This window comes from Pezoporus wallicus, unplaced genomic scaffold (genome assembly GCF_028554395.1).
Source record: "Pezoporus wallicus isolate ANWC-B61680 ecotype Strahan unplaced genomic scaffold, APGP_CSIRO_Pwel_v1 contig_2908, whole genome shotgun sequence".
NCBI lineage: Eukaryota > Metazoa > Chordata > Aves > Psittaciformes > Psittacidae > Pezoporus > Pezoporus wallicus.
The window spans coordinates 6,567,588-6,591,860 of record NW_026642179.1 but is presented as its reverse complement, the minus strand read 5'-3'; the positions used below and the strand labels follow the sequence as shown (position 1 = coordinate 6,591,860).

The 24,273-nt window shown below is 36.6% G+C and overlaps 1 protein-coding gene across 6 annotated transcripts in view; it reads right to left on the bottom strand.

The window, feature by feature from the left end:
- Positions 1 to 311: 311 nt before the first annotated feature.
- FGD4 (FYVE, RhoGEF and PH domain containing 4) overlaps positions 312 to 24,273 on the bottom strand; it is a 109,354-nt gene continuing 85,392 nt past the window's right edge. For 5 of the 6 annotated variants that reach the window (XM_057427912.1, XM_057427915.1, XM_057427916.1 and 2 more), the window contains exons 5-17: positions 18,485 to 18,574; positions 16,303 to 16,448; positions 11,504 to 11,660; positions 10,243 to 10,381; positions 9,239 to 9,297; positions 8,476 to 8,622; positions 6,668 to 6,840; positions 6,314 to 6,344; positions 6,043 to 6,138; positions 5,519 to 5,644; positions 3,519 to 3,659; positions 1,863 to 2,003; positions 312 to 1,686 (exon numbers count right to left, since the gene is read on the bottom strand). In XM_057427912.1, coding sequence (XP_057283895.1) covers positions 1,429 to 1,686; positions 1,863 to 2,003; positions 3,519 to 3,659; positions 5,519 to 5,644; positions 6,043 to 6,138; positions 6,314 to 6,344; positions 6,668 to 6,840; positions 8,476 to 8,622; positions 9,239 to 9,297; positions 10,243 to 10,381; positions 11,504 to 11,660; positions 16,303 to 16,448; positions 18,485 to 18,574 — 1,704 coding nt within the window. In that variant the 3' untranslated portion in view covers positions 312 to 1,428. The remainder of the gene's footprint in view (positions 1,687 to 1,862; positions 2,004 to 3,518; positions 3,660 to 5,518; positions 5,645 to 6,042; positions 6,139 to 6,313; positions 6,345 to 6,667; positions 6,841 to 8,475; positions 8,623 to 9,238; positions 9,298 to 10,242; positions 10,382 to 11,503; positions 11,661 to 16,302; positions 16,449 to 18,484; positions 18,575 to 24,273) is intronic. The other variant, XM_057427914.1, reaches the window with a different exon arrangement.

Genomic DNA, 24,273 nt, shown 5'->3' with positions numbered 1-24,273 from the left:
TTAATTGTCTATCGATAGTCAATCACTACCTCCGAATTTGCCATATTTAATTCAAGGATGTTACAATAAAAAATTTAGGGAGGTCATTTACCTGTATTTATAAAAACCCTAATAAGAATGAAAGTTCATGAGGGACCTAATACCATAAGGACAACAAGTCCTTATTCCCATAAGTGGAATGCAAATAATGTTAGTTAAATTGAGATTTGAGATTGCTAACTTGATAGTTAACTTGAGGTTTGCCGGCTCAGACTTCATACTAAATTTGTATAAAGCAGGTTCTACTTTAGAACAATAATTCTTGAAGACTGTTGTCATAAATATTACAGTATTTAATCTTCCGCAAAAATTAAAAGGCTTAAGTTGAAAATGTTCTTTTGTTCCAAAAACCATAATAGCCAAAACTCATGTTCCCAGAAGGTTACTAGAATCTGTTGCTCTTCTCAAACCACATACTGCATTTGAGTAATTAACTACTGCACTCTTAAAGGAAAACAGTGATAGGACACAGAAAAAAAAGCGACTGCTCTTTTAAACACAACTGGAACATATTTGTCCATTGCATGCCACTTACATTACTGTTATTTTTTTGATGCATAAAAATATCAAGATCATTAAGTGTCAGCTATTAAAACAAATCACTGAAAAGTATTTGTTAATTTAGAACTGTGTTTAATTTCAAATAGAAAACATGCTTTTTAAATAAATTATTCACTAACAGGAACCCAGTATCATGAAATCAAAGCAATGATCAAGAATTGAACATTTTTAATACTGTACATATATTATATATTGTTTTCTCATATTTTAGGTATTAATTTCTAGATTGAAAAATCAATAGATTGTTTCCTTGATAAATTGAAACTTTAAAAGCCAATATACCCGTGAAAGCAATTTGCATTACTTTAATTAAAAGAGACAAGTGAATACAACATATGTACAGATCTGTGGAATTCAATCTATAAACTACATACATTAAACCAAACTGTCCCTGCATATTTAACTACACATCTATTTTGGAAATGTGGAGGTATATCTTTTATCCTGTTGCAAGTCCTAACGTGTAAGTAGGAAGCTTCAGTATTTGCATTCTTAATGAAAGAAGGAAACATTAAACCAAGAGCAACTGGATTTTCAAAAAAAAAAAAAAAAAAAAAAAAAAGGTTGTATCATGACAAACAAGTAGTAAGTATTTTTAATAACATTCACATTTTTTAAAAAAGTCTCTGAAATGGACCTGTACATCACCTTTATTGACAGAACATAAATATAAGAAAAAGATCCCTAAAAAGACCAGAATTTTTCCCAAACATAAAGTGCTAAGATGTGTACAGTTGTAAGATTTCTTGATTGAGCAAAGAACAGTTAACACAAAGGTTAACCGCAAATTCAACTGAAATCTTTCAAAAATACATGTGTTCTTGAGCTTCAGCATTCACAAGTTTTAGAAGACTCAGGTTGCTCTTCTAAATTCACCTGCAGTTCAGTTTGACATTCTGGTGTCTCACCTTTTACAGCTAAATGGATAACTTTCAGCCATTTCTGTTTTAGTTCCTCATTGTCCGCAGCAAAGCTGTGCACAGACTTAGACTGGGTCAGTTTGAAGCTGTGTGGGAGGTCAGCGCTTCTTGGAGTGTCATCTACTGTATAGCCCAGAAGTGGAATTGTAGCCAGAGCTTTAACATCCTAAGAAGAAGAAATTCTTGATTAAGAATAGACAACTAATTTGCCCGCTAACTCTCATTTACTATACAGGTTGATGAAAACAATAGGGTCTTTCCTCCATTCCTAAGCTATCAGACTTTTCTTCCTCAGATGGCAGTGACAATTACTGAAATCTTTTCCATTTTATCTGCACATACCTGTGGAGCACCATACATGTACAGCACAAGAGCTTCCTGCTTAGGTATAACACACCATGCTTTCTGCCAGGGCTTTGATTTTTCCATGTACTGAAGAAAGCTGCATATAACACTATTTCCAGAAACTTCTGCAGATTCAATCTAGGAGAGAGTGCAAAGCATAAAAAGGAAAATACAGACTAAAACCACAGAAAACAGAAAAGGAAAACTTCATCACCATTCATATCCAACCTTGGATAGAATCTGCAAAAAAAACACTTGAGCAACTATCTAAGTAAGATCATGAAGGACTGGGTTTATGGAAAATATTTATATATTACATACTTACAATCACAACATGTACTCCCTTAACATGTGTAGTCTGTTCCTTCTTTCATTGGTAATTTTGGATTACACACTTCTAGATCATTCTAAATTTAATTCTGCCTCCACAGATAGCCTTTCTATGTATCTTAGGACCTACAACATCCGATTTCTAAACAACATCATGTCAGGCATTTAAGTGCTAACAACTGTCCAATATGACAGCTACGCTTTTTTGGTATTCAAAATATTATGGCAGGATCAGATGCAAATATATTTTTAAGAACAGCATAAGAATGCAAGCACGTAGCAAAAAGATTAGGTGAACTGCTTAAAAACTGAAGACAAAATGGCATGCTATTTGGGATAAATGGTGATCCTGAGAAGATCAGAAAGAACACAAAACGATCATTTGTTAAAGTTCCCTTGAATACATTTTTTTCTCTCCTAGTAGTGGTGCTGTCTGGCTGCTGCAACATGCTACTAACTGCTCTACTGTCATGAGAGCCAGCAAGCAGATGGACATTTCTAAGAGACTCTGTAGCTCCTTAGCTACCTTAAAAAAGGCACCATGCCAAGAAAGAGCAGACTCTTGACTATAAGGTAAGCTAGTGGAGTTTTGCAGTCCTTACTTTCTTATTTAGGAGAGTGTAGTGAAACCAACATGGATTAAGACCTGTATATGGAATCATAACCTGTGTCTTATTTTTGTCTTCTTTTTCTGTTGTTATTTAGCTCACGGGTCAATCCCTCTCTACTACATCTCAAGATAAGTATGTCTTAACAAAATTAAGATGATCTTTCCCTAATGTAAGTCAGGTGTTTTGAAAGGGCCTGTAAAGGGGGATTTAAGAAATGTGCAGTTGGTTAATTGCAGTTGTAAGGTGCCTGTTTCTCCCACAGTTATAAAAGAAACATAGCTCCTTATTGTCTGATTGAGACCTTGAATTTTTAGATGTCAAAAGGTGAGAGCAACTTGATGACTTAAAGGTACATTGCGTACACTGATCAAAACAGTATTTTACAACTCAGACTTGGAATAGCAAAATTTTCCCTTATTACTCTCTCTTCCCTCCTCAGTTCTTTCAGTTTGGGTATGTGTTCTCAAAAATCATTGTAGCAGCAGTGGGTTTTATTGCTATGACAGCTTAACGAAGAAGAATAAAAATAAGAAACAATGTAGTATTGTAAAAGATTAATGGTGAAAATCAAAGTCTATTGGACAGGATGAATTTGGTCCACATACCTTTTATTTCTCAAACAGAAAATAGCCCTTCAAGAATGCTACCAGTTTTCACTTACTGATGAATTGAAACTGCGTGTATGCACATATATGATTTTTAAATTACTTACCTCCAGGATCCCTTTCTTCTTCTTTTCTTCACTGTCTGTACAACCAATTATAACATGATAGCAGTCTTTACAGACTTTGTTCAATTTATTGCCATCATATTCAAGATGTGCCTTGTAATCAGAACATTTCCAGCAAACCACCTTAGAAAAAAAAGATAACTTACATATAAAAATCATGAAAACATAATTGAATTAAAAACCAGTAATATTTTCTCTACTTAGTAATATATTGTTTCATTCCACAGAACAAGAAAGATAATGCCTTTATGACATGTCATTACAAATTCAATTGTAAATGATTTTCCAAATTTGTGCCACTGCTGCTTAACTAGAAGCAGCTTTTACTATTTACCTGATGAAACTTCGTACTTTCCATAAAATCACATTAGTCTTTCAGTCCTATCTGTAGGTTAAAGTTAGAAATAGAATCTAGCACAAGCCATGCTACAGAAAGAAAATCCTTCAGCTTCCTAGAAGAAAATCCTTTCCAGTTTGTTAAGATGCCAACCTGAAAAGCTATATTTACCTTTTTTTTATCTACATAGCCTGAGAAATGTACAAGTGAGATGCACATTATTGATGAAAACAATAATAAGAAATAGATATTTTTAACCTGCTATTAAATTTTCAGTTTTATAATCTGTTCATAAGTACACAGAATAAGCCAATATCACAATGATTTTTCTTCTCACTGTACATTTATATGCATAAAACTGCAACCCATGAGATATCTGAAAGAACGTTTCGTTAGCAATGTTTTTCCACAGAAATGTTCTTTCAGATGAAAAAGATGCCCTGCATAAAAATTTTGAGTGAAGTTATTTCAAGAAAGAACGGTAGACAAATGGACTTGGACCACTCAAAACACCTGAACAAAATTTTATTGTGGACCGGGGTTTTGCAGTACTAATCTATAACACTACCTTCAACTAATATCTCTAGAGAATACTACTGAAGCATTCCCAATTAGTCACTGCTGGAAAAACACAAGTGACCCAAAGTAATACACATGGAAAAAAAAAATAAAAAATTAAAGTGCATAAACTGTGATAGTACTACAAGAGAGGGAAATTAGGAGTCTGAACAAGAGGGTGAATAAAAAGGAAAGGTGTGATTTTAAGATTAACATGAGTTTTAAGACAATGATCGGGGGGGAACAAAACAAAACCCACAAAACAGACTACATTGTATAATCAATAAAAAAAATAATGCAAAAAAGCAGCACTGTGAATGGAATAAGCCTTCATGACACATAAAAATATTATAAAGAAATCGTGCAAGATAACCTGTAAGAGAAGAATTAAACCTGGGCCTGCACTGCCATCTGCTGGACAAAGGCATTGCTGCTGGATGGCAAGAACAGAAAGCATGGGGTGTTTGCTCTTTTGTTAACTTCTGAAAACTCTCAAATCATACCACTAATTCATGGTTGCTTTAAAGCAGCATACATTACCATAGCATCATACACAGAAAACAGCAGTAATACTCTCTCCCAATCCTAAGCTCTCTGCTTCCCTGATGCTTCACGCATGTTCGCACAGTTACATGCTGAACCCAGCTGGGAACAGCTCCAAGTTGGCCCAATGAGAAACTGCAGGGCTACATTATCTTCTTATGAATAGGAAAGAGAAAGTAGCTGAATGGGAAGAGGAGGCAGTCAGTGCTGCCCAGTATACACCTACCTTATTCCAGTTTAAATATGGTCTTGAAACTGTTGAGATCAGTGGAAGCCACTCAGAAATAACAGTACAGTAGGTCTGGGGGCTTGGAACATTTTACAAAGACATGCATCTTCCGCTGCTCCAAATTACTTACAAATTTACGATGCTAACTAAAGCAGACAGAGGATTCCTTTGTTGTATGCTACACACAGCTTCTCTCAGCCACAAGCAGAGCAACAAACTCTGCAGAATAACAAGCAGGCACCAGAAGTCAAGTAGGTGCTTAGACCCATTCCCAAGCCTGCTCACGAGCTACAGCAGCTGGGGTTTTGCACTTACATGTCCACATGCTCGGCAGTGGTGCCTTCTCCTTGTCAGGGCATTAAAGGGCTCCTTGCATTTCATGCACATGGTTACTTCATTGTCTCGTATCCATCTTGGTGCTCTCTTCCCAAGCTCAGCATTCTGAATGGGGCCAGGGGGAGGGTGGGAGAATAAAAAAGCCAGTGTAAAAAGTTGTGCAGTACTTTAAATAGAGAAAATTATTATTCTCTTCCTCTGGAAGGGAAATGTCGAAACAGAGCTCAAGATGCATTTTGAAGAATATACAAGAAATAACAAAGAAAATCATTATGCCTCAGTGAAAGGATGCTCTGTTACATGTTACAAATGAAAAAAAAAAAAAAGATTGTTTATAACATTTGGCATTATGAAGAAAAACAATTCCCCAAAAGATGACTACTTCATAATTCCTCTGCTATAAGAGTGAAAAGCTTGCAAGCAAAGTTTCTGCCAATGTTTTCCCAGTTATTGAAGAACAAAATGGGTACTAAGAAGGTTACAAAGGAATAACAGCAACTTACAGATACCTCAACAGGCATGTCTTCATATTCTTTAGCAATAGCATTTCTGAAAGTTTCATTCCTCTGCTGAAAAGCTTCTATCGTATTCTGAAGTGCCTGAGGAAACAGTGGAGAAATCCCTCAAACATATTACACTTAAAACAGATTCTCTGCATTCTTGCCAGTTATTAAGTAGCAGAGGGCAGCTACAGCTAGAAAATATGACTATTACTTTTTTGATTGCTTCATTGAAAAAAATGTTTAGAAAAATATAGAATTCAGATAAATTTACCTTTATCCATTCTTCCTTATCTTGTTCAGAACTAAAAGAAATATTTGAAACATTAGTCAAAAACTAGTTCAGGAAACATTTTCTCACTATCAAAAACTTCTTGCAAAAGCTTCTGCAGTAATTCTCAGGAATTTAAATTAAAACAATATTAACTGTCCATCTTAAAACAGAAAACAAAAGCATGATTTTAGGCTTTCACAAGTTTGCAAGCACTAAGCAGTGAACTCAAGTGACAGCCTAGGCTATTTTCAAAACACTGATACTAAGATGAAGCCTCTTTCTCTAAATCAATTAGTCCACTCTTTTTCATGCATATATTTAATCCTCCAAAAGCTAGATAAAAAGACTGCTTACCTGGCCTGCAACTCCAGTGTTCGCTCTTTTCCAGACACTTGAAAAGTGTGTGGATATTCTTCATTATGAGTTTCTATAATCTTCATACCATCTATGCCAACTCTGGTTCGAACTGAGAATTTTGATCCTACCAGGCTGAATTTGGGGACGCAGTAGAGCAACATGTTGTTAAACTGGGAAAAAAGAAAGAAATGCATGGGTTTGCAATTACTGCAGTGTTTTGCAAAAACACTGATAAAGCCACATTTTTTACTGACAGCAGGATGATATCAGAAAGCCAGACTTTGTGGGTGACAAAGTAGGCTCTTTCCCACTCAACTGATATACAAGAAAGCCAAAGTTCTAATGCAAGACAATTTCTTTTTCTTACTTGTTTAGAAATAAGATTAAAGGACACCTTCAGTGGATGAATGATGGTTTATGCAGAGCAATCTTCATAGCATTTGTTATCAACTGTTCTCAGACTGGGTATTTTATAGCACTGTACAGCTTCTGTTAGAAAATCCCATTCTTAAGCCCCAGTTCTGCAACACCTACTTTAAACTGAAAAATAACTGTTTTCTTCAGTGTATAGGTTTATATTTACCCTAATACCCTAATTCAGTATTAGGGTATTATCACCTAATAGGTGATACCAGCATGGTATCAACTTTTGGAGCCAGGAATTTAACCCAGCCTGTCCCATCTTCAACTTTAGAGAATTAGGTACCAAAATAATTTGGATTTGTAGAAGTTGTAACTAATATCATTTGAGGAAATTATACGTCTTTTCTCCAAGACAGAAGAACATTTCTTAGAGTTTTTATTCACTGAAACCCTCAATATCACAGGACAAAAAAAAAAAAAAAAGAGTAACAAGAAGTAAAGATAAGAACTTTAAAAATATGCAAATGTCTAAAGCCCCAGCCTAGAAGCACAGTCATTAGATCTATAGTGTTTAATTTTCTCGTTTTTTTGCCCTCACGTTTTTCTCAAAATTAATTATTAAAAAGAGAAACTCACTTTGGTTAAATCCTAGTTCATAGAAATCCTGTCTAGCCCATTGCTTAATCTGTATCACAGATAAAGCACATTTGAACTTGTCACCTCTCATATGCAGTGCACATTGTTTTAATTAGCTGTCCAGCCCCATCTTAGGTCTTACTATTCAATGGTTCCTCCTTTTGTTAGAAGCACAGATAAGCAGTTGTGCCTCAACAACCCATTACTAGTCTTTATTAACCGGAATTGCAATGCCAGAGGTTTATAAGCAGAAATGTATTAGCAGGTTTTAATGCTAATACATTAAAAACTGTATTAGCATACAGCTGAACTATGCAATTTTTAAAACAATGAACTATATCAAAACTTTTGCAAGCAAGTTGTAAGGTGGCATGGCTGTAGCTTTTTAGGCCCAAGACACGACACACACCTGACAAGAGGATGACCTGCCATGGTAACAAGCTCCCACAGGACCGTAAGACTTTACTGGGGCCTCAACACACGATCTGTCAGGACTAGAACATTAAACTTCAATTTCATGAGAACATCAAAGTTCTTGTGCTCTAGGACCTGCATTTATAATCAGCAGCCACTTTAGGTAAAAGTGAGCTGCTGGACTCTGGTTCCATTTGTTTAAAACCATGTATTCCATTCTAGCCACTCCACTGAAGCCTTTCTGTAAGCAGTGTAAGTTTTACTCATGCTCTAATATCACTAGTGGAAAGGCACTGACATCAGCTAGAGAGGATTTCCTTCTCTCTTTGGTAGTTCTTTTGCATTTAGAAAGATATACAGCCACTCCTGCAAACACAGGCCACCATACTTACTAGGAAAAGATACCGTTCTTGAGCAGATGTATTGCGAGCAGCGAGTTTAAGGATCTGTCCTTCTTTTATCAGTTCATTTGAAGGGTTCACAATGTCTTCCTCTTCTCCCAGCATCTCGTATATCTCTAACAATTTCTTTAGATTCTCCTTTACAGGGAAAATACAGTTATAAAACTAATTAAAAACACAGATCTTTAAGCATATTTAAATGAAATTATGGGAGGTTGTGTAAGCCTGGAGAATGTTAGCTTTGAAAAACATGTATGTGCCTGTTACGTACAGTCAGACATACAGGCTGATTAGTTGATGCAGTAACGAGTATTTTTAGGAATGTTACCTCCTTGGTAATCTAAAAAATGTAGTTATACATGCAGCCTGTATTATCTCTTGTCCAAAGTATCTTACATACTTAATCAAGTGCCTGTCATGCCAGCCTAATACTGTAGAGAAGCAGTAACTACTCTTTACAAACATTATCCTTCCACTGACAACCACAAGTGAAATGAGGTTAAATGTCCAGCATGGTATCACCTATTTGAGCGAGGAGATGAACCCAGCCTGTCCTATCTTCCCCTTTAGAGAATTAGGTGCAATGCTAGATTTTGTCTATCATTCCCAGGAGCTGTATAAGTACATTAAGTAGGAGCAACCACCTGGACCCAGGGGACCCTTTTTGGGTACATTTGCATTTCACACTCCTAGCTTCACCAAATACTCAAATATAATATATTAAAAAGTGACCTGGGAAACAAGGACAATTTACCATTTTTCTTATTGCGCTATTCGAGTGACTTGCTGCAGTGGATATAATTTCCAGGGATCCTAGACAGAAGGAAAAGAAAAAAGTAAACCCAAAAAGCTGCACTTTTACATATTACATATGAGGAAAAAAAAAAAAAAAAAAAAGAAGGATCAGTCTACAAAACCATTTGCCATTTTTATGTAAATTACACACCATAATAAATTTCTGAAGTTATCAACAAAAAATAACCAAGGTAAAGTGGAAAGCTTAAGAAAGTCAACTACCAAATAGAAACTGTAATCTGGAAAGATCAGAATAGAATTACTGCAGATTACTTTAGAGCTGCAGCACTTAGAATCATGTTTTTTATGACATGATTTTTATGACATGACCACTCATGGTTCCCTCCCCTCTTTTCACAAAGTAGTTCAGAATATCAAACTGTGGGTTTTTAGTTGAAACAGCTCACTAACAATTAAGTATTTAAAAAAAAATTAATTATCTGGCCAGTAATTTTGAACAATCATGGAAATATCTTGAACTGTTCTTGTGTAAATACAGGGAGGTATAAATTTAAAAATGGGCTGTTCTTTTTCCTACAGGAAAAAATACAATAATGAGTGTAACTCCGTTTTTCTACAGACACACATTCCAAATGTGCATAAAGCAAACCAAAATTACAAAAAAAAAAAAAAAAAAAAAAAAAAACACCACCAAAGAAAAACCACCACCACAACCCCTGATCATCTACAAAGCAAATAAATCCTGTATGCTAATCCAAAACTTATGAACTCCAGGAGGACACTAAAGGCTTTAGAAATTTTAAATTAACTTCATCCACTATTCAAACACTTTTTTTTCCCCCCAGAGAATCCTACAATCCTGCATCTCCCCTTAAGAAAATTTGGCATTCTTTTCAGAGGGACTTTGCCTCTTCACTTTGTTTTTCCTGAGAATATCTCTAACTTACAGTACCCTCTTACTAGATCTTATTTCAGCTCTTTTAATGGCTAGAAGATATTTACTTTCAGCATCTTTCCAGTCTAGAGAATCCTGAGGCAATTTCCTTAGGTAGTCCTTTAGAAGCATCTCGTAGCGTGGAATGCGTTGTACTGGTTCTAGCATGTGATGTTGCAATGTCAAATTTCCACACACTTTTTCCTTCTAAAAAATTGTAAACATATTTCAATGTAGCAGGCAAAAATGTTATTACGATATAGTAAAATAAAAGTTATGATTGATGAAACACAAATAACGTATTTTGAAATGTGCATGATAGACCTTCTGAAAGAAAACAGAACTACTTTACCAAACCAAATAATTAGAAATACTTTCCTAAAAATAATTGTAAAAACTTTCCTAAGTATCCAAAAGATCTCTCAAACACCAGTGTATTCTAAATTAGGCTTGCAATGACTCAGACAAGAGAATAATTACTGAATTAATAAGAACAGTTCATGACCACCTAATAGAAAATATCGCTTAAATAGACTCTGAAGGTTTATTTTACCTGTCTGCAGAAAAGCTTTCTCTGAGCTTCACTTATAATGTAAACCCCCTCAGCAGTGTTTTAAGATGCATATTAATTTATGCAATTAAAAGACTTCATTCAAATGCACATCGTTGTCTTCCCTGGCTTTGAATTGTGAGACCCCACTGAGCAGTAAAATTTAAGTAGAAAAACCTTATCCCAGACTTAGCTGCTCAGCCTCCCTGACACACATAACCTTCCAATTCACAGAGACACCTACAGGGAGCACTAGAGGGTATAAAAAGCGCTTTAAGATTTACGCATTGCTGAACTGCTAAGCTTGCTTTACCTTCTGTGCCTCAGCATTGAGGATTGTGTACTTACTTCCAAAGCATAAAGCTCTGCGTTAATAGCACTGGTGAGAACCAACACAGTACTTACAGATTCAGTGTGAGGATCTATAATTGCACTGATAGGTCACTTGATACTAATTTTTGTTGCAGATACCAAAACTAAATACTGTTTTAAGATAAATAATACAAAATAGTATTCTTTCAGTCTTCTCGCATTTTAACCTTTTTACTTTGGTCCTCTATTTTGCAGTTGAAAGTCCGGATTTGCGGGGGTATATGTGCACATATGAAGGGAGAAGGTGAAGAAGCAGAATGCAGTATGAAGCAGACAAAATGAACAATCCTTAATTCTGAGGAATTTAGTATTTTTTTTCCTCTTTAATCCTTTTCTCACCCTATATAAACTATATATTTTCATACATTATTGTATTACTTGGAGATCTAAGTTATTCTCCCCATTACCTGAATGTCTTGAATAATGAATTTGAATTGAGGTGACCGTTCAGTCCACGTTTTCACCAGTTCCATGGCATTATCAAAATTCTTCACATATTCTCCATACATCTTGAGGAAAGGAGCTAACTTTTGCAGAATGTCTCCAATTCTGGGGGTGGTAGTCCTGCAAAGTAAGAGGGTGGAATCTCAGAGCAAACAGGAAAGAAAAAAGTCACACAAGGTTATATAGAGAATTATATAACCTTTAATAGAGAATCCTTCAAGCGTTTAATAGAGAACGCTTCTGTTTAGGATTGCCTGCTACAGAGTTCCAACATAACCATTAAAACTGACCAGAATTAACATAGAAAGAGTGTTTCTATCCTCTTTGATGATGTATAAGCATTACAGGTCATGTAGAGCACTAAAGAAAGAAAAGCCACCTATAATGAAAAACTTGAAAGGTTTTGTTTGCAAAACATGGCCTAATTTATTTGCAGTTCCTTAAAGCTTCATTATCTCCTTTTGACCATACTTAACCCTTCAAACATCTAACCTGTGGTTTTGTTTAAGGACTAAATCCATACTGTACAGCTTCCCTTCCGTGTCTTTTATAAATACATGCATTGACAGCTTTCAAAAATCATTATCTAAGAAAAACTATGAAGCAGAAAGAATCCCTTGGATTCCAGGCTTTTTTTGTGAGAACTACAGAATCACTAGGGTTGGAAGGGATCTCTGAAGATTATCTAGTCCTACTGATAGCATCTTCAAATAAAACAGAATAGCAAAAACTGATGGAGAGGCACAGAGAAGCAGCACTCCTGATGCACACAAAGAAAGCAGAACAGCATGCAGGCATCTCTGAGAACTACAATAAGAAGCAAATTTCCCATTTCATTTTCAAGAACAGACTCAGAAACTCAGTATCTCTGGATTTCTGAAAGTCTGCAAGCAATGTTGTGGTAGTGGTTTAAAGTGAAGCAGCCTACTGCAATTTCTTCATCAGTCTACTTCAACACACAAAGTCTACTTCAACACACAACTCCTAAAGAAAAGCTCTGCAGAAGAGAAATATTATTCATATTGTGAATATTGCCAAGTGAATACTGCCACAACTGGCAAAACCTGGCCCAGCTTCAGCTGCCTCTTGCAGGGGGAGAGCGAGTAAAGTAGGGGGAGGCTCAAAAGGTACCTGTGCATGACCTGGCAGAGGTGTAAGCCACTGCTGGGCCTGGTAACTAGAGAAGGGGGCAAGATATAGTGGGAAGCTAGCCTCTGAAATCACCTCTGAAGGGTGATTGTTCTCTCCACCCTTAACTAGTTTGATGTATTTGTTCAACCACTCTATATGCAAGCAGACACATACATTTTCAAAGGCAAGCTAGCAATTTAAACCAAAAACCCACTCCTTTGATTCACTAAATGTTATTTTCCTGGGTTATAATTTTATTGCAATGTAGCAGCCTAATTTTTAACCAAAAATAAATGACAAATCATGCCAATTCCAGCAGAACTGAAGGAAATGTGAATACATTTCTAAAGGTCACCAAAAAAAACAAAACAAATCCACAGACATTAATGTTTTCTGATAAATTTTACAGATAACATTTTACAGTTAAAAGAACCTTAAAGCAAGAAGACTTTTTATCCAAAGAAACTGGCACAAAACCAGAATACTTCTACTTAAATGTTTCACAGCTATTACTAGACAGACATTAAAAGCAAATGTTAGAACTTTTATAAACCAAGAAGTATGAACAGTTTAGTTTGCTATGTCTGCTCCTTGGAACCTGTGGCTGCTCATTTATACAGAGCACTGCCATTTCACCATCAATAAAGGTTCAAAAATTCCTAACTGCTTTCATGCAAGACTCTTATATGTCCAAAGACTCTGACGCTGTAAAAACACAAATTCATCATCATTTCAGGTAAGAAAGACAAGGTCCACATCACAGAAAGAGCTCTGGAAGAATAGGGAGGACAAGGGAAGTCACAGCAAGCAGAACCTTCTGAGGACCACATCCTCCCTTGATGAACTTACAAGTATAGACAACTAGTTCATCCCATATTCAAATACTACCTGCCATGAGCCAAAATACTGAATTCTACTAAGTGTCATCACATCCAAGACAATTACTGTTGGGTACAAAGATCAGAAGAGAACTATCACCACAGACACAAATCAGCACCGCATTGCTGCTGACAACAACGATACCATCGTTACCTGGGTCAAGAACAGGACTTTATATTGTAATGTAGGTACAGAAATACAAAGTGTTTCGGTGTTATCTGACCATGATGGTATTCACCTTCACATTGTAAAAACTCAAACATGAAATAGCTGACTTACTAGTGATTTGTAGCATCTCATTTCGAAGCATGGCTGCAAGAAAACTAAAGAAATATTTGTAAAGGTGACTATGGAACAACTGCTTCCTCTTCCAATATACGAGCTAAGAGGCGTCTAACAAATTTGGAAGTTGCAGTTTCAAAGCAAAACAAATCATATGAGTAGGTCTAGTTTGTAATTGCTGCAGATACCAAAACTTTGTGCTGAAAGAGTGAAATAATTTCTTCACACCCCCACCCTGAGGCTATCATGCTGTGTTCTTATATTCCTCCCCAGATACCTGCTCTCGGTCATCCTCTAGTTCACAAGGCAGAGTTAGATAGGTATTTTGTTTGATGTGGGATCACTGTTATGCTCTGTTATGCTTTTTCCATGGGAAATATGTTACAACAAGGCTGCTTCCAGTGTTTTCAAGCCATATGCTGTAAAAGATATTTGGCTCCAGCTGTTGCTCAACTCATTCAAAATGCAACTACCAGACAATCTTATTTCTACCCAAAAAGCTTAGATTCACACTTCCTTTTCTTCTAAGAAAGAAGAATTTGCTTCTGATCTACTTTCCCAGTTGCAAAAGCGTATGTTTTTCAATCCAGTTTTCAAAACAAACCCCAACTCTGGGAAAGTGTCAGAAATTTTTATTCAACTACTTTTAATGGAAGCTAAAGAATAATAGAGGTGGTGCATAAACCTACCAGCAGAACATGTTTAAGTATGTTTTATGTCTAATTAAGGGGAACTGCTGAGGAAAATGCACTATCTGGCAGAAACTGTTGTGCCAGACAGTTCATAGACTGGTGATGCAGAGGGAAAGTTATCTTTCCATCAATTTTTTCTTTCAGCAATGATCAGAAATAATTCTTTTCAACTGCATCCTTTCTTCTAACTCCTCCCAGAAGCATAACGTTTTATGGGCATTTAAACAGGCTGTCTCAGGTACATCACAGAGGTTGTTTCCAAGCTATGTGGAAAGATAGTATCTATATGATGCAATTTATTAGTTTTGCACAAATAGTAGTTAAAGCACATCTGCAAAAGCACTTTTCAACTCTTGAAACACAGTATTACACACACAGTATTAGTCAGCAATTTAGAATTTTGCATATACTTAAGATAGTGCAACCCATCTTCTGTGCTCTACAAGGTATCTAGAGCAAAATTTTAAGATCACAAATTTAATTTCAAATATATACAGCACTCACATAATGTAGCATAAGTTGATTAGTAAACATCATTACAGTAAGTTAAACTCCACTTCTCATGAATATGCACTCTATTTTAATCTCAGTATTCATATTCCCTAACAGACTTTTCTCAGTTGATTAGAAGAAAAGGGTGAGGTTACCTTACATGCGCATTTTGCAAGGAACATAAGGTAAGGTGTCAGCCTTCCTGTATCTCACGAAGCTTACGTTTTACTTACTTTCTTGCACTGTCAGCTATACAGGGCTATCGTGCTTGTGGATGGTAACTATTCTATTTTCAAGAATCATTATTTTAAACAGGAAATCATCCTACAGAGTCAGGAGACACACAGCCATTGTCTAAAGCACCCCTGTGTGGTTTAGGAGCTGTATTTCTCAATTTTTAAGTGTGATTTTTGACAATTAAGGAGTTATATGAAAGTGTAACTGCAAATTATATATAAATGAACACTTTAATTCCTCATAATAAACCCTAGATAAAATGGAATATAGGACCCAAACAGGTTCTGAGGTGAAACAATTGGATGAAGCAAAATTTGTAGTTTTTTTCTGGTTGGTTGGTTATTTAATGAGGTGACCCCTTTCCCAAATAAGGTAGGGAAGCAGCAGTGGTTTGGGACTTTTTTTTTTCCACAGTTACATAGAGACCAAACGCATGTAGCTATATTTTAGTATCTCTAGAATCACATATACCAAGGATAAAGATATTACAGTATCTTTAAATGACCGTTGCAGAGTATATTTACACCTTGGCTATCCTTCTTGCTTGCTCCAAATAGAAGTCAAGAAAAGCTAGGGGAGAAATGGCCCCAAGATATACCTGACATGGATTTTTATTCCAAACAGGAAACCAAAACACAGAAAAATAAGAATGTATCTCTTATCCTTATTGCAGAAAGTGGTAATGACAAAGGTTACTGTGCTATAAGCATAGCACAAAAGACGTTATTTATCTCAATTTTTTATTCTGTGCAGTAAGTTCACCAGGTAGCACACAATTTCAGTCTGAACCCCTAATTCATCAAGGCATTTAATCATGAGTAATCTTACTGGCTTCAGTGAGCTACATGCCCTTTATTTTGAGCAAATGATGCAAGTCCTCTACTGAGTCAGATCATAACGAAGAGTGGAAGAGCAGATGTCCTCCTACCCACAGTACTTCCTGGGCTTGGAGCACTTAATTATGAAGGTACCTTCCCTATCTCAATCCTGTGACAGAGTTTCTACAGACACAGTTTTAGTAGTCTATTAACCAGTGAATTGCCTCTTACCATTCTTGCATTCTTTTCTCGAGTTCTGGAAGTAAGAATTTACTGTGGAAGGCATTTATCGATGAAATGTTAGAAAAGATTTTGTTAATCACTTCAGCTGGAAATGAACCTCTGTTGGCTTCCTCGAGGAGTCTGGAATAGAATACCTGCAATACAAAAAGAGAGCCCCAAACATATCAGCCTATTATCTTTAATCAGTGAAAGACCACTTATTCACCCCTTTTATTCCAACTGTAAACAAGATTAATATTTCAATAATATAGACAGGTAATGACAAACTCATTTATTGTTTTTCCATCACCAAAAGTAAAAGCTTCTCCCCTTACACCACACATTTTTTTTCTTGTGAGCCAGGAAAGCTCTGTAGGCAGAGCAGACCTAAGGAAAGACAAACTGAAGTAGTGCCATTCTGGATCAGCTCCAGGCATCTTGTCTGTTTTAACAGCTAGATCATCTCAGCTTTCCCAGTTTTCTAGTTGTATTTTCCATCTTTGCTTTCTTTTCAATTAGCATGATCTCTGATCACCATTAGTACAGCCACTCTCCTTATATGATGTATCCCCTCATCCTTTTGAAATCAAAGTAATTGCAGACTATGAGCAGTCTTCACACACCATCTAAAGCATCAAAGGAGTCGTGTTCTGATTGGATTCTATTACAGTGTCTTTTAAAAAAAGACATTCTTTCCTCATCAGTGGGCTCTACCTGACTAGATGCAGCTACAAAATGTCTAGAGATGTGCAGCTGTTAACATGCACATAAAACAGTGCTTATGGCGAGCTCTTGTCCTTTTACCTCCCTCTCCCATGCTTGAATAGACTGCATCTCCCTAGAGAGAGCTTCAGGAGTTTGGGTAAGGGCTAGGGAAAGAAGAGTCTGAAGACAGGAATTTGATCATCCCAATTGAGACAGCAGAAGTACCTTAAAAGAAAAAATCCATATGCTTTTACATATCCTTTAAAACATACTTGCCAGGCTACACCTCCAAGAGGACAGTTAGTTAATTTTGACAAGTTACTTTGAAGACCATAAGGGTTACATAACTTTTTAAGCAAGTTTAGAAACATAACAATTATTTCCAAGTTTCCTGGTTTCCCCTTATTAGCAGCAGTTCAGCAGTTTCAGAACTCTGTCCAGTTAATATTTGGAAAACAGGCATAGGAGTGATGCTCTTATGATCACACTAGTGAAAATAACTGTACATTACCCATCAGAAAAAAAAACCTATGAATTAAGTAAAAATTTTCCTTTTTATTTTTAAACTTCTCTAAATCAGAGCACTTTTTCTGCAATACTTTGTCTTTTCAAACACACCATATATCCATCCTAGTATTTACCATGCTAGGTAAATCCACTTTCATGAGGACAGTTATTTACATCCCCAAGCAGTCTGAACAATTATTCTATCAGTTGAGACTTTTTACTTTCCATCAACCATTTTTACAAGACTTAGGTGTTATACCTGAGAAATTTAAACAGCAATGTCTGAGAAAAATATCATGGAGTAAGACAATGCAAAGTTACAGGCATCCAGGTAAAACTGATGTGTTATGTGAAGAAGTAAAGACTTTAAAAGGAAAATACTGAAAACCTACAAACTTTCTTGTTTAAGAAATATCAATTTTATTCTACAGAGCACAAAAAATTCAACCCTTTCCTTGCACGAATTTTCTTGCAAAGTGATTTCTGTTCACTTCAATGAGATATAGCCTAAATGTATAGTGGGAAAATAGTGTAGTATGGGCATCTTCCCAGGTTCTTGGGCACTAAAGAAAAACTCTGATTGGATGGCTCAAGTTTGAAAGATTTAGTAAGTTTTTAGTGGGTGGGTTATTTCAGTATTATAAAATGATACCCTTCTCTATTTCACCAGAAGCCAAGAAATGGTCATCCATCCTGTGTTGGAAGGGCTATCGGTATGCTCTACTATTGCTTATAGTGACATCTATACACACAGAACATACTGCATTCATATCCACAAAATCCAAATGCTTTTAAGAACACTACATTTTTCAAAGAGAAACACAGGCAAAGTTATGGGGCAGGAGCAAATGACTGACCGAAAAAGTCAGCAAAACATGAAAAACATGCCACCTTTTATGTAATTTAAATACACACTTATACATAGCCATTCAAATGAATTCAAGGCAAGATAATAAACGCAAATTGAAGAAAAACATACCCCATCTAGGAGGTCAAGTCGGCTGACATAGGCTTTTTCTGTTTGCAGAAGTTCACTGGCAATTTTATGACGTTTTTGCTCATCTGTCTCCTGGAGGAAAATAAGAGCTCTTAGAATACTGGAGGAAATGTAATTTATTATTTAAAAAGTTTGAAAAGACGTATGGTTACCTTACAGTCCAAAGAACAATTGAAATCCAACTTTCACATTTAGTAATAGACACCTCACTTTGAAAAAATAGAAACTTTTCAGCAGTTTAATCAATAAATACAGAAGTCAGAGACACGTAAAAAACAGTCAAAGAGCAGAGCAAAATTCAAAGCCTAAAACTTTTCATATTTCCCTGTTTTCACAGGGATCTTTGCCAAAGCACCACTCAGCAGATCAGTTCATATCCTAGTAATCGAGTACACCTGACCTTTAAGAGCTGGAAGAACTGATTTGCCGAGTAAGAGGGAACAGATGGGATCAGTTGGCATTCGCTCCCACCCCCATTTGAAAAGTTATTTGAACTGCATGTTCTTTGTATGACAGAATTATTGAAAAATACCATGCAAAAATGTTTTGTGTTCATCGATACACTCACTGCTGATTAATTGTTGACTGCAATTAGAGGGCTCCTTCGCTCTGTCTTTATGGAAGTCACTTCATCTTAGGGAAAGTTTTCACTTTAAAGTCTTTCATTCCACTAAATACGTTTTTGATTCTTCTGTTGAATGGAAACTTAAAATGTTCATTCAAATTTAAATATTAAACTAAACATGTCTGAATAAAAAATTGTGAGTTCCTGTGAGAAGTTACTTCAAAAAAAAAAACAACAAACCAATGAAAGCACAGCCTTCTACGATATTAAAACAGGACAGAAATGCCTCAGGCTCACAAGTGTCAAATTCAACAAAACCACACTTCCATGACAAGATTTTTTCTTCCAGATTTAGAAGTGTTCACATCTAACAACATCCGAGTCTTTTCCTAAGTAAACAGCAGTCTTAGCACAGTGCTTATGGAAAAGTGGCAACTTAATAGACACACCATGGAAAGACTTCATTAAAAAAATAAAGAGGAGAGCTTGAGAGAATCATTTCTAATTTCAAACTGCACACTGCTTTCCACAAGAGTATGATAAACATTTGCAAGTACATTTGTAAGGGTGGTTTGCAGAATACTGAATACTAAAGTACAGTCTTTTCATTTAAGGACTTCAGTGGGTTTTTTTTTCCCCTTTTTCAGTATTCAGTAATCTGAACACATTTCAATTCTAATCTTCAGTATTAACAGTCACACTGTTACATAGCAAGCCTGCTCCCTAAATACAGGCTTTCAACAGTAACTTCAAAGCTGTTCATTAAATCTGTTTAAATCAGCACAGCAACCACAGTAACGTACAGAACAGCATTTTAAGTGCTGTCAAGAGACATTGCAGGGAGCTGGAGAATTAGCTATTAATGGCTACAGCACGCTGTTTAGTGCAGCCATTTACAAGGGATCTCATATGTGGACTAGAGGCACAAAAAACCATGGGGGCTACTGGTTCCTTGGCTCCCTGAAGCACTGCTATAGAATCAATCTGCAATTTTCAGAAGATCACTTGAACTAATTAAGAGGGGGAAAAAAATGACACATAACAGGCTCAAAGCTATCACATAAAATGAGCAGTTAGAAAAAAAAACATTTTTAATCCTCACTCCTAACTCAGAAAAATCCATTTTACTCTCCCAGTACTCTCTGACCCCATCTTTCCTGTCCCTCTCAGTATCAACATTTTGCACCTTCCTAACTCTTGAACCGCAGCTTTCTCTCTACATCAAATGTGCTATCTGACACAGGAACCTTTTACGTGGGCAAAAAAATACACACCACAGATGATGTATCTTTTAATCGCAGTCTCATGTTCTTATTCCAGCATAAGAACACCCACCTACAGGGTTAGATCAGTGCAAAAATAACACAAAGCTGTATTGCCACTTCTATTTTAAGGAAGTCCTCAGTTTTCCACTCCACCATCTCAAGATTTGCCCACGTTACATGAACTCCCAGCTGGCTTTTCTGCTACTAGCTCCAACCTCCTCCCTAGTCATTCACTCAACTTCAGTGTCTCTAGTATCCTATCTATAGAAAAGCACCTGGTGTCCACAAGGTCAGTCCAGCTTGAAAACAACACAACCCAGGCTATTTTGCTATTATTAGTGGCATTCATCTCCTGCGGAGCTTTTCCTGATGAAGTGGCACCTGCTTGTCCTGAGCACATGGGGTGAACTGGGACCAGATGCATGAGTGGGCACACAGGTCCTGGAGCGCCGTGCTACACAGTACAGCACATTTGGTGGAAAAACCCACCAGCTGCTCAAAACGAGTGCTGCAGCTAGCATACACGCGCATGTGTGTATATATAATATGTATATATACATATGCTTTTTTGCCTGCTTTCAGAGAACTCATCTGCAGCCATCCCAGCTCTGCTGCAGCACACACCACGTTATGCTGCACCTTTACCCACAACTGCCCACCCAGCCCTCCTTGAAGCAGGCATGCAGGAGAAAGCTATGGGCTCAGGACAGGCAAACTCCAAGAAGAGGCTCAACTTTTGCAGATCTGAATTTGGCTGTTCCAAGCAGAAGTAGCAACTTTACAGCATCATTTGGAGATAAATCCTGAATGATATTTGTGACAGTGAGAATGACAGAGCCATTCGTTATTAGAGCTGTTCAACAAAACAGCCTTGAAAAACCTTGTAGAGATAACGGAGGAACGAAAAAAATATTTAAAAAACATGGAAAACATGAAGTTAGTATTCAGCTTTTGAGAACTTCAATGCTTCCCTAAAGAACAACTGTGTCAAATCTAATAATTAATAGCAAAAGGGAATTTTAATACTCAAGTTACAAGTTAAGCTTTATTTTCATGGGATATAACCATAAATCCACACTTCTCTTCACAAGCACAGTAATCAAAATGAAAGATATGCAAACATATTTTCTGGAAAGTTTTCTATTTCCTACGATTTCTTTATACTTTTAGTATATTGGTATATTGGTTACCTTGCTTCTAACAAAAAATAGTGAGGCAAGTAACTATAGTAACTACAAGGTATACGTGGACACATCCTCTATCACTTCATCAAAACTTCTCAATGATTTCAGGGAACATTTCAAACTTCCGTGACAATCTGTAACACATGGCAACCCAATGTATAAGCCAAAGAGAAATGGCTATTGTGCTACATAGAGAATGCTCAGATTAGAGGTATGTGATTTTAACTGTGGATCAAAATATCAGAAGTGAGATAGCAGTAGGTACATCAGAGGCAGGACTGCAAACTTGTACCTCTATATGGATGCTTACAAGAAGTATTTCACCTGGGCCTAGTTATGTATTCTGTATGAAATTGCATGTCCTTAAAATCATTACATTTCCATGGATGTTCCAGAAATTCCAGCAAGCAATTTTTACTTAAATTGGTCTTGGAACTCTGAAATGAAGAAGTTATATGAAAAATGCTGCTGAGAGTATGAACTGTTTGTACCCGTGTTCATATTTCCAAACATTGTTTTTTCCATTGTCCTAAAGTTGCAAAAATTATGCTAAGGTAAAGCAACCTTTACATAAACCTCAATTCCAATATAGCCATAACTTATTGTTCATACCTTGGTAGGAGCTCTCTCCTACCAAGAAAACAATACCTACTGACATGACAGCGATGTTATATATGATTCAACCCTATTTAGGTGTAGCCCTTGCCCCAAGGGCTTTGCACTAATATGTTAAGCAACACAGAATGAGAGATGTAGAGTATGAACAAATATCATTCAATCTACGCTGTGCTTGTTTGTTTATAATGCTGAGTTTGGTCAGAAGTAACATAGTGAATTTTTCCTTTTCTAAAACCATTCATGTCCTGAATGGCATTCATGTTCACAGCTGCTTCATGACCCAAACAGCAGTTTTCTTCCCTAAGTATTAGGAATATAAATGAAAATATCGAGGAGAATTTAAGATCTCCTTTAATCTCTCGAGTCCTCAGCTTCTGAAATCAAAGAAACCACTATATTTTTCAACCTATTTTAATCAAAACTTGACCTTACCTTTAGAAATATACCACCTCCATCAGGTTTTGCATCTGAAATATCAGAGCCCACAACACTGCCATTGAAATAAAACAAGCAAGGACTTCACTAAAGATATGTAATGGATTCTTCTCCATCTGTGGCATGCCTGCAGTCTATATCCCCATTTTCTACCAGTCTCACAACAAACATTGAAGCAGTTGTCTGCTTGTCTTCGGCTAGCTCTAGCAGCAGATTTCTCACAAGACGTTACTCAGGAAGTTAACTGACTGGGATGTTCTCATACTAGTCAGCCTCCGCATTTTCAGTGGACCAAATTTTATGACAGAAGGTGCTTCTGCTGTGAGGCAGGAAACTTTTTACTTCTAATTGTCTTTTCACTTGTGATACTGGTGGTTTGTGACTTTCAAATTAATTCAGTAAATAATTTGAAAACATGTTCTGGTCATTTAGGTAAAATGTTTCAGAACACTGCCAAATTTAAGACATTTTGTCTCAACTTTTCCAGATCCTGCAATAATCTGACTTTAGTCAGATCTACAGTGATAAGCGGATGGGGGGAAATAGTTGTAAGAGCAACACTATTTCAAAATAAGCTTTCTTTTCCAAGTCTAAAAAGTACTTTTTGCTCTGGTTTCGCACCATTCCCCAATTTAATTCACCATTTCCAACAGTGGACTTAGTTTATTCCTCCTGTATGCGTATGTGCTTACAAAGATGTAGCACCACTTTTTTTCCTCTTCCCTGAATTAGGATATATGGCATGCAAGAGACAAGATGCTTCACATTAGTATCAATATATATATATATATATATATATATATGATGCATAATTTAAAGTTTGTCTATGACTCACATGCATCTGCTTCTATTGCTTTTACTTAACTGTACCAACACGTACTTAATTAAACAGGTCAGAAGAGTGCTGTTAGTCTGTGCAGAGCAACTTCAGCTGGACCGCATCCCAGTTTTAAGATTCTTTTACTTTAGAAAAAGTGGGTGCTTAGCAAAATCACAGACTGTCTAATGCTTCTACTTCTTCCATATTCCTGCTTGGATGCACAAATAGCTTAAAGCTTTAGCAAACTTTTCCTGTTCCTCTTTACCTTCCTCCTATTACAGACAGCATGACAGCAGATACTTAGACCTCCAGAGGGCTGATTTCAGATTATAGGTTGCATTAATTCAAACTAAATCAGTGCTCCATTTTGTAAAGCGTGTCCCTTAGATCAGTCTGTGGTAGTCCCGCTTCTTCATCTCACTAGATTAAAGGGGATGTCCTTGTATCACAAGTAAGCTTGTATCTCAGGAAATACTGCTGTGACCCAGTTCAGTTTTACAGATTCAGCTCTCCATCAATGCTGACTTAAGAGTCTTGCTGCATGGGTTTGGATTGTTTGGGTTTTTTACCCTTTAAGCACCAGCAAACAATACATCTAGTAGCAGTCACACCTCACAATTTTATTCTTGGTCAGTATAGGACAGATCACATATGCTGATCCCAGCAGCTCAAAGACAGATTTTGAAGAGATTGCTGCCATTAGCATTTCCCCAGTTCCTTCCTGCACTTGACAACAGGACTGCCTCCCGTTTCTGCTTTTTCCTGAAAATACTGCCAATCCCTTACTGTGTGACTTGGATTCAAGCTTAACATCATTGCTCACAGAGCATTCATCATGCCTTTTAGGCATGGAGAGGGGAAACAGGCATTACCAAACAGGAGAC